General features: G+C 38.7%; 1 protein-coding gene across 1 annotated transcript in view; it reads right to left on the reverse strand.

Annotated features, from left to right (window-relative positions):
* XRCC5 (X-ray repair cross complementing 5) overlaps positions 1-15528 on the reverse strand; it is a 75827-nt gene that overhangs the window by 29294 nt on the left and 31005 nt on the right. The window contains exons 15-16 of the mRNA XM_016156705.2: positions 8577-8670; positions 7022-7091 (exon numbers count right to left, since the gene is read on the reverse strand). Of these exons, the coding sequence (XP_016012191.2) occupies positions 7022-7091; positions 8577-8670 (164 nt within the window). The remainder of the gene's footprint in view (positions 1-7021; positions 7092-8576; positions 8671-15528) is intronic.

A 15528-nucleotide genomic window follows, 5' to 3' on the forward strand; every position in this document is an offset into this window, starting at 1 on the left:
CGTGCAAGCTGGTATCTCTTCTTATCAGGGCATTAATCCCATTATGAAGGCTCAACCCTCATGATCTCATCTAAACTGAATGCCCTCCCAAAGACCCCATCTCCAAATACCATCAGAGTACAGGGCCTTAGCATATGAGTTTGGGGGTGTGGGGGCACTATGCAGTCCACAATAGGGTCTTTGATCCTAACTATTAAGATTTTTCTCCAACTGCCCATAAGGAACTGTGAAAAATAAAAACAGAATAATACAGTCAACTTTTCTTTTTCTCCTATGTCCAAAAACACCTATCTTGATAAAATTCTCCAGCCCTGCTAAAACTGTGCTTTATATCTGAACCAAACTCCCTTCCCTTTTCTGACCAAAGAAAGAACCATGCCACTTTTTAGAGATTTATGTAGACACAGATAACAGACAGTACTACCCGTATCAAATTATACTTGCCGCTTCTTTTTGTGTCAGCATATTTTTTGCCTTGGGCTTGCAATTTGAACGGGGAGAACCAAAACACGTTTATTGCATTTTACTGGGACTCCAAGCTGTTTCTAGACTCCTCTTAACACATTTCAGCTGATTAGTGACTATTTTAACAAAAGCCAAACATCCTTGCCTAAACATCTTAATTGGTTAAGAGCTTCTGTTGTTTGCCATGAGCCCAGTCACTTTAAGTCATTGATTAAAGTGCTTTGCACATCAGCACAATATGAAATTGGTTTCTTTTTTTCAACCAGCTGGGCTAAAAAAGCAATCTTGAAGGCAGCCCAATTCCAAGAGAACCAAGTGCAGTGCCCTGGATGACAACGATCTACTACACAAGGAAGAACTGTAGAATTTCGGAGGCAGAGAGAAAGAACCATGAACAAAAGAAATTGCCATGAGTAAGTACTTCCTTCAGCTGCTCTCTGCCTCACAAATCACTCTCATTAGCACTTACTGCAAGGGTGAACTCCAACAGCAAGTTGGATGACATACCCTTTCTCTGAAGCACCCACTATTAATTTTGCATTTGCCATCAGAGCCAATTGTGAGCACCTGCCTTGTTGCACAGCAGACATGGGTCATCAGGGCAAGCCTGCGGGTCACTGTGTTAAATGCAGGTGTGAACAGATTCTGTGCTTTTATAGTTGTTCAGACGCAGAGAAAGCATTGACATGAGTTCCACAATTTCAGCCAAAGGACAAAATATCCTTTCCACGTTTAACATAAAAAAAGAAAATATATTTGGCAGGTTTGAGGCAAGCAACTTTACCACCTGGGAGGAGAAAACAAACCACTGGGAGAAAATAGGAAGGCTTTTGTATGTCACATATAGACTTTCTCTAAAGCTCTTAAGAGAAATATTAGCACTGAGAACATCACTACAGCAAACAGGCTTTTATTTTTATGCTACCAGTTGGCTCTGTTAGTCAGACTACATTTAACAAGAGCCATACCCTGTAATTAGAGATATTCTGATCCACGGATTGACAGATTCTTGAAAGAATTTTAGCAGCTGAGTAAGAATGGATAGAAGCATTTTAGCGAGAATTTCTAAAAACTGAAAACATTTTAAAAGTGATTATGTGTGTATGGTGGTCTTTGGTTTCTGTCATGTCTTATTTTTTTCTGTCTTCATTTCAATGACTTCGTTTTAATTGGTTGCTAAATTTTATTATATTAAAATGTAAACTATGGGGCAGTGCTGTGCCATCTGATGAAATGTATTGTAGGCAACCAAAGAAAAGGCAGAAGTCACAGAGGCCAAGAACTGGCTCTGCGGAATTTGATTCAGTGTTTTCCACACCTCTGCAATAACTTTTTGGAAAGTCATCTTAACTACTCTGGGCCTCAGTCTACCCACATGAAACGATGTGGCAAGACACTAAGGGTCACTGAAACATAACTACCATGTCAAATAACAGCACACCCTTTTAGCGGGTATCCTTTAAAATTTCAAATTAACTGTTTCTGAATGAGACTACCTGTCACTGATAAATGAAACATAAAATAAGCCTGGACTATCAAGTTCTGTCTGGGGTTTAACAATTTAAAACTACACAAATCAAAAAGGAATCCAATGAAGAACAAGTTAGATGTTTAATAACAAATATAAAGTAGACTAAATCTCTAGAATCTGTAATTATGTATTTTCTTCCTTATAACTAGACATACCACTGCTATTTTGGGAAAGGACTAAGAAATTATGTCAAACTGTTAAAAAACAAAACGAAACTTTTATAAAAATGTTTAAAATTTTAGTTACTGTCTATATTTAGTACCTTTCTAGATGTTCAAAATATTTGAAAGAACTTTTTTAAATTTAATATCTCTGTGCAAAATAATACATAAAGGTCATATTTTTATCTTTTTATCCTTATCTAAAAAGAGCTATGGTAGGTTACAGAATTCATACCACGATTATGTAAACCAGGGCCTATAAAAAGAAGAAAACACACGGGAAACTTCTCTGAGATCCCAATGTTTGAGAAATCATAGTTTAGGGCTTGATTCATAGCAGAAAATCCTTTAACATAAGTCAACTTTTGTGCAAATGGGATAGTACTACACCACACAAAAAATAGAAATGAAAAAACTGTCTTTTTGGCTTTGATGAATAATATAATTCTATTAATAATTAAACCACATTAGACCTAATGTTGGAAGGTCTTGCAAAAGTGAATTTTAAGAAATACCCTTTAAAATTGAAGGATATTGTTTGATGAATAAATTAGAGAACAAAGTCAAAAAGATTCAAAGGTGAGATGTGACCCAAACACAGTGAGAGGAAGGAGTTATGAAAAAAATATAACGCCTAGTAGCCACAGAATAAAGTGATCATCATCTAGTCAAATGGATATATGCATTTCACTGCTTACTGTACATAAATCTCATGTTATATCAGGTTCCAAAAAGGAATCCCTACCATTAATTTAGGAAGCCTTTTCTTGACAGGTTTGTTTTTTCAAACTAATCAAGCTCCTGTGAATTCAATTTGATGGAATGGAGTTCTGTCTCCCTGTCACTAATCAGAAGCCTAACACAGAACCTATAATCTTGGAGGCAAAAATAAGGACCATGGAAGACAGAATCATCTCATATTATACAAAGTTACATTCCATCCTTTTGTCTCCATGTATACATCTTTTCTGGCTCTTAAGGTCCTCAGAGAACCTATGTTTGACACACTGCGTACATTTAAGCTACCTTACCTAATATCTCACACTCAGTGGGAATCTATAAATTCAGACATATCTTAATCACATAGGAACTATTTGGAGAATTAAAATAACGTGGCTTTTCCTTCTCCAATTTGCTCTCCAGTTTTGGACCACTTCAGCACTCTTCCTAAGTAAAAGTAGGGAAGGGACAAGGAATTTGAAATTTCTGGTTCTGCTTAGAAGCCCTGTTGTACCACTGGGGGAAGAGGGTGCTCACATAAGTGAGTAACCTCGATTCAAGGAGTCTCTGAGAACTCTGTGGACCTATGTTCCTCCAATAACCTAGAACTACAGACAACAGACATCAGAGACGATGGCGCTGATGAGCTTTCGAATACTGTGTGAGGCAAACAACTCCGCTCAGACAATTGAGAGGTTATTACATATATAGTGTGCTCAGGCATTTTTCTATTGTAAAACAGCAGTGACAGAATGGGGGCGGGGTGGGTAGGAAAGGAGAAGGAAAGGGACCAGAAAAAGAAGGGCAGCTGAGAATCAAAGACAGCTTATGGAAGCATCAGCAGCCAGAAAGAACCTGTTCCTAGGGTTCAGTGTAATCTCCTCCATGCCAACAAGCTTATGACAAGAAATATTTCTTATACCAAAAACCAGAAGATAAGAAAATGTGTAGCTGCCTGCTGTGGACTACTGATGTCAAGGCGATAGAATCACAATACTCTCTGTATGACTATGCTATTATTAGGCCAGACAGAATGGAATTACAGCCCTATTTTAGTTTATAGCAATAGATAGAAGGGCCAACTTCTATCTAAGGTTAAGACAATCTTACCAACTATCTATTATTGATCACACTTTTGGCAACTGAATTTAAAAAAGTAGATGTAAGGAGAAAAGAGAAGGGCTTCTCCCTCCCTTGCCCTAGGCAGAGATCTCCCAGAGGGATAAAGATCAATACCAGGTTAAAAAAAAAAAAAAAAAAAAAAAAGATCAATACCAAGGAGGCAGCTTAACGACTGGAGGAGTACTTTGGGCTGGCAGGGAAAGCAAGCCTTGGCTCACAAAGGGTCTTAGTTAAAGCGATGCCCAAGCAGAACAACAAAGGTAGAAGTCTTGAGGAAACAAAGTTTCTGAAGCTTGAAGCGAAAGGAAGCCAAGGCAGGACCACAAAATAGAATTAGGTGCTAATAAGTGGGCAGTCCCATTTTCCCACAGCTCTACAGAAAGCCTACTTTTATGAGGTCACTGGAGAGCTCTGACTAACCAAGTCCTAGTATTAGCAATGCACCAGGACTCAGTCACATTCAACATAAAAGGAAAGTCTACTCAACAGAAGTCCTAGCTATAGGTATAAGGTTTAAAATTCACGACCTTCTACTGCCCTTGTTATTTATACAAGACTGCTTCATATCCCCAATTCTATGGTTATGGGAAATATTATGTTTTCCTAAGATGTGAACAAATTCTCAGGATTTTACTCTCTCATGATCCTTTCAGAGTCTGGCCTTCTGTGCTCTCAGGTACTCTCTCTGCTCTGCCTGAAGTAATTCAAGACCCACAACTCTGCCTCTTTACGTAAACTTCTTCCCCAAAGAACTCAAACCAAGGAACAGTTTTACTGTCACTGAATACCTGCAGTCATGACTTGGGAACATTGCGCCCCCTTCTGTGGGTCCCAGGCCTGGCTGGTCCCAGATCTGGCTGTGATCCAGGCTCATGCTAGGAACAGGACCCCGGATTTAGAATGTTACATTAGTGTAGTAGGGCGCCTGTGCCTAAAATATGTCAACATAATTCAGCTTATTGTGTATCACGCATGTGTGGTTGAATGCCACTATTGTACTCTGATATGTGTGGAGCCCATGTGGTCCCCTGAGGAGCAGAAGGAGAGCACAAGAAAGGGAGCAGAAAAAAAAACAGAGCAGATGGCATGCTCTCCACAATCAAGTTGGTGCCCGCCGTTTCAGCCTCATGCCAGCGCCTTGTGCGTTCTTCCAACTGGGCATCTCACCACCGAAACCTTCCCTTCTCCATTAGCTTGGCACTGACACCCTCTTACCTGTTACACCTTTTCTCCTCAGCTCCTCCTCTCCTAAGCTCCAGTTTTTCTACTTTAATGATACTAGTAGCTTCCCACTCCTCTGAACCCGAGAACTGGTCAACAACCAAGCCTGGGGACAGAGACTCTATTTCCACCCCAAGCACTTATCAAAGTAGTTTCCCAATTAAAATAATTCTCTTTTTCAGGAAATTCTGATACTAGCTGTCAAAGCTTTAACATTTTTTTCTGTTCGTTCATGTAACTCTGCAGGAATGCTATGTTGGGTAATTGAGACAAAGAGTACAAAGAGCTAGCACAATGACCTGAACCTAGCAGACACTAAATAACTAGCAGCTACCTTTATAATGGTGATGATGCTGGACTCAGTCCCTGAAGAGACCACGCCTACATCATCAACCAGGGAGACCAGTCAAGTAACTGACAACCTATAATAAAAAGCTAAGAAGGTCATAATCCTTCTTTAAAAACACAATGATCATCAAAGGCCACAGAGTTCACTGACTTGTCACAGTAGTGTTTCTGACTCCGTCCAAACACAGAGTCACAATCTGCAGCCAAACAGACAACAGCACAGGTACAATTCTGTGAAAACCTTCGATCATTTCTGAAGTACTATTTTCATCCTTTTGGAAAGCTGTCATTTAAAGTCTAAATTTCTTTCTTCTATTTAGATATAACTCTGTTTTGTGTTAAAGCTCAAAAGCTTTCCTTCTAAATGGCAATTGTTAACAGGGCGAAAAAAAACAACAACTGCTTTTCTGATCTCAAAACATAAAACATACATACATACCCCACCTGAAAGAATGCACATCACTATGATGACAGAGCTGGTGTCCCTCAGGAGAGTCTTATACACATGGCTTTGGTGTTCCTGCTGACAGGATTTGGCCTGATTATATGCTCTCTCTGTGGCTTAGCTGGTTAAGACTGCCTTTGGTAAACAGCAAAGCAGGTCCAGGCATCTTTCCAGGATTCGCAGACTTTAAATAGTAAGGTACCCTAGACCTATGCTAGGTACTGTAGATGCTTAAACTAAAAAGGTATAGCATCCTAGGCAATGAGGAGTCATTTCTCTCCTTAAAATGCCAAGAAGTTGGAAGAGAAAGTTCTGTGCACACATTAACACAAACACTCACAGAAAAGGCCTGACCCTAGGCAGCAATAATAAATACTGTATTATACACAAATTTGCAGGGTTACAAGTGCCAGTTGTCATTCTTTAAAGGGTAAATGAGCAGGAATCTGAACATCATGAAGTATATGAATGTCAGTCCAAGACCCTCTATCCATCTCTGGAAGCTGTTTCAATACTAGTCCAAGCTGAAATGGAATTCTGTTATAGTTAATAAGAAAAATGTGATGGCATAGTTAATTTCAGAAGGGTCAAATCTAGAAGCAGCAGCAAGGTCTTTCTGGGATGACTGTAAAGGGGCTCAAACCCTTGGGACTAGAATAAGAATTATGTGTCTCAGAAAACAAAGATACGACATAAAAATGTTTTACCCCAAGCTCACTCACAATGATCCAAAGAACTTCAGTGAGTGGAACCAAAAGCTTCAAGGTTCTGGCCCAGTTTTCTTACAAATTATTTCTCCTTTCGGCAGACCTGTGCTGAGTCTATCATGTGCTCATAATGTTGTCTAAGTGAGCTCACGAATAAAAGACAATAGAAAGATCCATTGAAAAAGAAAACTGCTATATATAGCATGATAACAAAAGGCTATACTTCTTAATCGAGACTTTAAATCTATTAATCTAATTACATATCTTCCCTTAAATGCAGAGTCAATGGCATATCACTCACCTTCCTCAAAGCTGGCATTCTTCTGCCTCACTAGAACACGGAAGTTTTCAGCAGGATTCACACTTCCAACCTAGAATGCACCCACAGACAACAAACCTGCAGATCACTTCTCTTTTTGGCTATACCCCAGGCAAGACAAGATGGCTCAGTGTAGTAAGTATGCTCTTAAAAAATAAAACCAAAGGCAAAATGAAGACCCTTTGTATTCATTTTCATTTTCAGGGTCCTGTTAAAAGCTATCAGATTCTTGTGGCCAAAGAGCTGCTGTCTGTACTTTCACTTACCTAGCTGACTTCTTTCCAGAGGGGTCAGAAGTATTACCGCCAAGCTGCCAGCCAGCCCAGCTTGAAGGCTTTATGTGGCAGACGGCTTGTGCATCCTGATACCCAACCAATTAGGAAGGGGAGGATTCTGCACTGCGAGGTCAGCTCAGAATATATTTGTTCCACTAAGATGACATGAGAAATAACAGTCTGATGCTTGGTTCATTAAACTGCCCTTTTAAAAGGGACTACTGCTGGCCTCTGGCATTAAAGTTTTGGTAGAATACATACACATGTCCGAACTGAACATGTTTCTGCCCCTAAAGTAAAAGCAGATCATGTATCAAGATTTATTGCCGTGCTAGGTGGGAAAATTGCAAAGATGAAAATCTCTGACATACTATATGGCACTTTTTGATATATTTATGTCTTTAATCTTCCAATCCCAACCTTACTAGTCCTAAGTATCATTCAGCGCACAGGAGAGAGACAATGGGGTTCTGTTATGGCTGGTAAACTTTGGGACAAAATGTGTGAAAGTTTCCAGTTTGCTCTGGTATAGCAGTCAGAAAAGCTCTTAGAGCAAATAAGGTCATAATTTTTTTCCTTCACTATAAAACACTGAAATAAAACCCAAATCATTTTTTTCACAGTTTTTCTGAGAGCATTTCTTTTTGAGGCAGGAAAAAGGCATACCCTAGTGCTCTTTTTCCTAGTATATTTGGCTAGTAAGGGACAATTTTTAAGATCCACTGAATTCAAACTAATACCACTTACAATAGGCAATATGTTCAAGTTCCGAAAACCTTCCAACAAACTAAAGATCTCAAGTTTCAAAGACTGCTTGGTTTGGGGAAATCCTGATTTATGAAACCTGTTCTGAAGCTGTATATTAGAAAAAAAAAATAGAAGAGTTATACTCTTAAATTTTATGTACTTGGGACCTTAAGACTCATATCATCAATCCCAATTATACTGTCATTTTACCTAAACAGAAAGCTATGGCTGACATGAAGTCAACCAGAAAAAACCTCTACAAAAAGGGCTACCACTGAGATGCCCCATGTTCCATTTATTATATAGTGCTCTATGTACTACATACCATAAAGATAATTCCATAGGTAATTCAATGACAATAATTACAGGAGGAAAAGATGAGTGGGATGAGTCTGGTTTGTATATTGGCAAAGACCAGAGAAAGCGATATGTTAAAGGACTAACAAAACTGTTGCAATCTCCCCAAGTCCCCTCCTTCCTGAAGGGGGAGAATACACTGAGAAAGTTCTGCTTACCTTGGTGACACTGCTGTCAGCTAATCTGGAGATGCTGAAGTGGGCTTCCTCTTCCTCAGTCTTCAATTTTTTAGAGGTGGGTCCCTCTTCATGGCTAAAAAAGAAATAAATATTTTTTTCCTCCTTAAAACAGAAGAAACAGTACAAAACTCACAACTACTGATATGAAAAGTATAAATTTATTCAAGTGTCAAAAACAAACAGCCACACTTAGTCCTTCTTTACAGAGACTGCCTCCTTTGCCTAGCCTCAGAGCTCCTGACGACCCAATAGAAGCAGCCCTGATCTTGCTTCACAGCAGTACAGAAATCATAATTAGCAGTTGCATCACAAAGCCCTCTCAAAAGATGAAACTGCAAGCACAGGTAATGGAAACCGAACATGTCAGTAAGAAACCCATTTACTCTTCAGATGCAACTTGCTCATTTCTAATAGTTATCAGAACTGATAACTATTAGCTTTCCATATACACAGAAGACCTTTGCGTCTAATAACCCATCTTCTCCATCATGTACGTGAGAGCTTTATAAGCCTCCACCTACAGCTGTCAAAACTTAAGAGACAATCCTTAATTAAATATGCAAGAGCTTGCTCTTAGAGAAATCTCGAACTATAAAAACCATTTTCAAAAAAAAAAAAAATCTTTTAATTTATTCTCCTATAAACCTAATTCTGTTTGGGGCAACATGCTAATGGCCCAATAGCATCTGTGTGGTAGGGAAAGAGGACTCCGCGGAAGTGCTCAAGTAACATTAACATTCTGGCTTTAACAGCCTGCCTTAAAGTCAAGAGGAGGTCAAGTTAACTGCAAAGGAGAAGGAAATCGAATCCAAAGACTACCCATAAAATCCCTTAAGTTGCTGAATACAGAGAATGAAGATTTTTCTCCCAGAGAAATAATCAATCTGGGGCAAAAACAGCTGTCAAGAAATGGCTGAATGAGAAGGGAAATTAGTTACTAAGATCTAGTATTTCTAAATGTGATGTTTCAGTTCAAAAGCCCAACCTTCAGGCAGTGAGGCATTAAGAAGAGGTTATCCTAAAAATAAAGCAAAGAAAAATAAGGCATAAGTTGGCTCATTCAGTGATATTTCAATAACGAGTCTCTTCTTCCAGCTAGATACGAGGACAGAAGTAATCATTAGAGCCTCACAAAAACATGAATTAAATGTTTATTACTTGTCATCTTTCCCATTTACCACTTGCCTCTTTCCCTTTGAGAAGCAAAGCAGGAGACAGAAGGATGGGGACCAGGAAACATTAAGAAATGAGTCATCCTGGGCTCTTTCCTTCAAACAGAATAAGAAATGCACAAAGCCTTGATGGCAAAAGCGGAGGGAAAATGCACAAAACCCAAGAAAGCATGAAATTCCATCATAATTTGAGTTCATTCAAAAAAAAGTCACAGCCATTTCAGTTAACCTTTGCCAGTTGTTCCCATGAGATAGAAGAAATGGTACTGATGAACATTTGGAGACAAAAGACCTAGATCCTGCTTTCAGTTTTGCTGCCCACTAGCCCTGGAACCTTAAAGCTTCTCGAAGGTATTGATTTTGTATTAATTTTAGTATATTTAGAATTTAGAGTCTAATACGTTACTATCCTTTTCTCTGATCTTCAGTTTGCTCCTCAGGAAGACACTGTGATGAAAAGTATAATGACTATATCAACTATTCACTTCTCCTCTTCCAAAATACAAATTAACTTATATAATGGTATTACGAAGCACTAAATGTAGGGAGCACTATGCTAAGTTCTGTGAGAATACAAGGCTGAATCACATAAAGAATTTCTTACACCATCCAAGATTGCAGGAAAGTAAGGATAAAAAGCTATATATACCAATTCTCTAGAACTAGGTAGGGAAGGGCAGGTCCAGAAATAAGCAGAAAGTAGTGAAAATTTAATATAGTTAATAATCTCAAGATAGAATCATTTAATAGCATTATTAGGAGTTCTACATATAATAAACTCATACTTTCTATGTGAAGTGGAAAAGGGCAATGACTCTCATCCCCAAATTATCTACGAAGCTGAGCCCTGGACAGTAAAATTATCCATGCAAGGTCAAGGTAAACATATAAGTGTTAAGAGCTACTGAATTTGATGTCGTGACCATGAGTAATTTGTTGTTCGTTCTCCTTTCTCAATTTCTTTTATAAATAAGTACAAATTTTGTAATTCATTTATTTAGCCAAACATTTACCTAATACTATGTGTCAGCCACTAAGCTAGGCTGTAGACTCTAAATATACAAAAATTAATATATAATCAATACTTTTAAGAAGTTCGGCCAAATAAAAAAGCTAACTATATAAAAAGGCAATTAACAAAATATAGTAGTAAGCAGCATATCCCTGTGAGGGCACAGCACGTAGCTGTATTGGGTTGAGGCACGAGGTGCAAGCCAGGAAGTAGTGAGAGATAAGGATAGAAAATATCTAAATTATACACACAGATACTGTGAGGAAAGAGTGTGGTTCTCCAGGCCGCTGGGTTATGAACAAATCTTTTCTTTATGCTTATCTGGGTTTTCTCATTTGTGTAAGAGAGTTTGATCTTAAGCTGAAGGTAATGGAAAGACCAAAGCAAAGGCTTTTAATCAGGGGTCCAAGGATGGCATCGAGAAATGTGTGAACCCCCTGAAAGTATATGCAAAACTAAGTATGTTATGGTATTTTACTGGGGAGAGGGTTCATAGTTTATTATCTGATTATCAAAAGGGTTCATCATTCGCATGCACGCACACACACACAGATTAGGAATCACCTCATTAAAGAATTTTAGCGCGGGAGTGAGGGTAACAGAATGCAGAATGCAGAAGAGACTAAAAAGGGATATGACTAGAATGAGGGAAATAGTTAAAGGGTCGTCTCAGTAAAGTAGGCTAAATTGAGGCCTACGTAAAAGCAATGGCCGTGGGCGACACTAATTAGAGTTAACTTCTTTTAATGTTTATCATGTGCTTGTCACTATGCTAAGCACATTTAAAACAGCTCAGTTAAACTTCACGATAACACTATGAATTATGACTATTGCCTCTTTACAAATGAGCAAACCAAGGGTGAAAGGAGCTTGACCTTATCTAAAGCACAGTCAGTAAGGGTGCACGATTAATCCTGAACTCTTAACCACTCTCTTATACAGCCTCCTGGAAGGCAGGTATTTGTCACTGCCACTTGGCACAGAGCGACTTGGCAATTTTAACCACTATTAGAAGGAGATGCTTGGGTTTGACCCAAATGTATCTGACTCCAAAATCAATGCCATCAGCCACTAAACTAACCCGAAGGAAAAGGAGTGGATTTGAGGTAAATCTAATACAACTTGGTAAACCAATTAGATATGGAAAATCACGTGATGACTCCCTGCAAAAGTAGGTGTCATTCCCTATAATAGAGAATAATAGCATGGAGAGGGGCTTGAAAGGAGCGTGGAAGGAGAAAAAAGATGATGAAGTCATTTCTGGACATAATAAACTTGAGGTAACCATAGACAATTAAGATATCTAGACGATAGGATGCAAACATGTTAGAATAAACAGATATTTAGTAGTTTTTAAAGAATTGTATGTGAAATAACAAAAGGACTTAAAACATGCACTGTTAAGGAAATACGGCATCCCGGTTGAGAGTACAAGCTCTGGACAAGCTCTGGAGTCAGACTGTCCGCATTTAAATCCTTACTCCAAAATATAGTCGGATGTGATCTTGGGCAAGCTTCTTATCTTCTCTAAGTCTCAGTGTCCTCAGCTTTGATATGGGGTTATTTAATAAAAGAACCTACTTTACAGAATGGCCAAGAGGGTTCAAACATGTAAAGCGCTCAGCACGTTATCTGTGTCCAATAAATGCCAGCTTTTTCTGAGAAAGAGGCCTAAAGAACACCAACATTTAAGGTTGGCAGGGGTAGAAAAGTAGCCCCCAGAGGTATCTGAGAGGGAGCCGTCAAAAGTTTAGATAGAAAAACCTGGGGAAGTTCAAGTTAAGGAAGATATATGAGTTTCAAGAAGAATAACTGATGATGTCATAACCCAGTGCTACAAAGAGGTCAAGAAAAAAAGGTCTGCTAAGTGATGTAAACCTAGCAGCTGGTGTCTTTTGCAAGACCAGTTTCAGGGGAGCCGTGGGGGCACAAGCTGGAGACGATGAGTACCGGGAAAAGAAACAGTGCAGACTATCTTCCAATGAGCCTGGCTTATGAAAGGAAAGAAGATGACAGGAGGAAGCAAGGAGATTATTTTATTTTGTTGTAGGGAAAAGAAATAAAATGTTAATGTGTAGAGAGAAAGGAGCAAGTACTGAGGGAGAAGCTGAAAATACAGAAATTAAGGTACCAGATGAGGCAGAAGAATGGTATCTTAGGACATGGGTGAAAGGACTAACTTGGGAAGAGGTACTGAGAGAGGAAAGAAAGTGAAGGTCGAAGCAATACAGATGTGTTTTTAGAGAAGACAGGCCCCAAAACTGACGCATTCCCACCTACTGGCCTCTATTTTCTCTATAAAATTATTATTGCCATCATCATCACTGCCATAGCCATCACAAATATGCCAGGGACATGACTAAAGTTTCGTGAATCATTTCCTCACAAACACCATACTTGTAATGTGTAAGGCATTGTGCTGGGTTCTAGGGACACAATAGTGAACAGCACATATTACTCAATTAACCTTTATGACAACTCTATGAGACAGGTACTCCTATTGTCCCTATTTACTCATGAGGAGATTGAGGCTTAGGGAGGGTAAGTAACCTGTTCCTAAGGCCACACTGCAGAGCAAGGGGACCAACACACACTATCTGACTCTGGAGTCTGATGTCTTAACCAGTAACCGGGTGAGGTTGGCTACTGAAAGGTGGCGGGGAATCTTAGAGAACTTGAAAAAAATAGAAAACTTTAGACTATCTGCACAGAGACGAAAAGAAATTAAGACCGCACAGGAGTTAGTTACACAAGCAAGATTAGACCTCAGATGTCCTATTTCTCACACAAGTCCCCTGTCCAAGAGATGAGACGACATTTTCATTTCAAACAGTGTTTGGCAACATTAAGGGAAGCAATGCTTTTATATCATAAGGATAATATTTAGCATGTTTCTAGACTACAACGTCACATGGTGCCCTTACCCTGTTGGAATAAAGAAATCACTTTTAACACAAAAGATTCAACAGGTTTAGCAGGAATAGATCTTTCCAAATGTTCAATGTTTTTATTAATAATGACACTGTTATTGCTTTGGGTTTTGACTACTGCCTTCCCTCCAAATAGTTCAAAGTGCTTTATTATCTGTAATTTCATTGTTATAACAGCTCTTGAAATAAGACTGTTTTTAGATGGCGAAACTCTCAAAAAGGTAAAATTACTTAACCAAAATCAGGTCAAATTGACAAAGCTGGAATGAAGACTAGTGATTCCCTGCTCAGAGCTTTGTCTTGGCCTCTCATACTTCCTAAACAGACATATGCCCGCTCCACAATCTTAACTCCTCACCCCTACACTGGAAGTACATATCCTGAATACAGAGATGCTGATATACACAAAAATGTAGCTAGCTGTAAGCAACTTTTTTCTCCTTAAGGAAACCATACCATAAAAATCAAGGGCTTTAAGAACTTTGCACAAGGAACCAAGTCATTCTTCTTGAAAACAGGAGATACTTGATAAATATTTGTCAAATGCATCATTTCCACAGTTCTTAAAAACTAAGATTTCTGAAGAAAGGACAGAGAGCAGGAGCGTGAGGTGTGTGTAAGTGAGATAATTCTCAGGCCTTGGCAGATAGCTTGGCTATGTCACCAGCCACGACGGAAGCCAGCACTCAAGCTTCCTGAGTGCGTGGTAGGATTAGAGCCTAAGGTGTAATCACAGCAGGGATCAAATCACAGAACAAGTCTTCTGGGTCTGTCTAAGTGGTGTGTTTTTTTTTGTAACCAGCTAATTTACATTTTAATCAACAGGAGAAGGGGAAAATGACCCCTTTCTTTCCCACAACAGCAGAAGATAATCAAGATCATGAAGTGGAGCTTTAACACACAGAGAGAATAGCCAGGTGACTGCAGTGAGACTAAAGAAAGGATGCAGAATTTTACTGAACTGTTCTGAAAATACTAATCCAGAGAGATAGAGGTAGATGAGAATGGCAGAAGGAAAGTGGATTTTTAATGACAATCTTCCTGTGTAGAAGATGGCATGAGAGACTAAAGAGAAACATAAAACTCGCCAGGATGTGTTAGGAATGCACATGATAGAATCGATCAATCCTATGATTTTTTTTTCCAATTCTGACAAACATTGAGGTATTAACCTCTAAAGAGCTATAGAAAGTTCAAAGTTTTCTATTCAACTTAGAAGATAATTCACTAAATTAACAATTTAGAGAACCCTGTGAAGATTCTAGAAATTACTTAATACTCCTCCAGAGGGGGTATTTACAAATAAGCTTTACTTTGTCAATAAAGATACAGCCATGGGAAGGAAATCAAATAAAAAAAACTGTGGTCTAAACCTGGATCTCAGAATGCAACCTAAAAGAATGAATAGATCATTTTGATTTGGGGGGAAAAGCGACTAATAACCAAACCTACATCTGGTAAAATCAATGTTATATACCCAAATGATTTTGGATAATCAAAACCAGTTTCCTATGGTTTCTTTCTGTTTTACTTTGAATGGAAATTGATGCAGATTCTGAAGAATCTGATGAGGAAAAAAAAAATCACTAGCTACCTAAAAGTTTTATTTAAAGATTATGCAAGAAGCATTTTGCAATCTTTAAAGGACAAACATCTTGCTGATGGTATAACCAAGTACATCCCTGACATAGTAACAGCAGAGCTAAAGTGCCACGTTCTTCATTCTTTCTTCTTTTTCCTCCAGAAATATCATTGATATTCTCTGGACACCTAACCTCTCAATCGAAAAACCTGTGACTTTTACCCCTCTTCTCTTA

Source organism: Rousettus aegyptiacus, unplaced genomic scaffold (genome assembly GCF_014176215.1).
Source record: "Rousettus aegyptiacus isolate mRouAeg1 unplaced genomic scaffold, mRouAeg1.p scaffold_m13_p_2, whole genome shotgun sequence".
NCBI classification, from domain to species: Eukaryota; Metazoa; Chordata; class Mammalia; order Chiroptera; family Pteropodidae; genus Rousettus; species Rousettus aegyptiacus.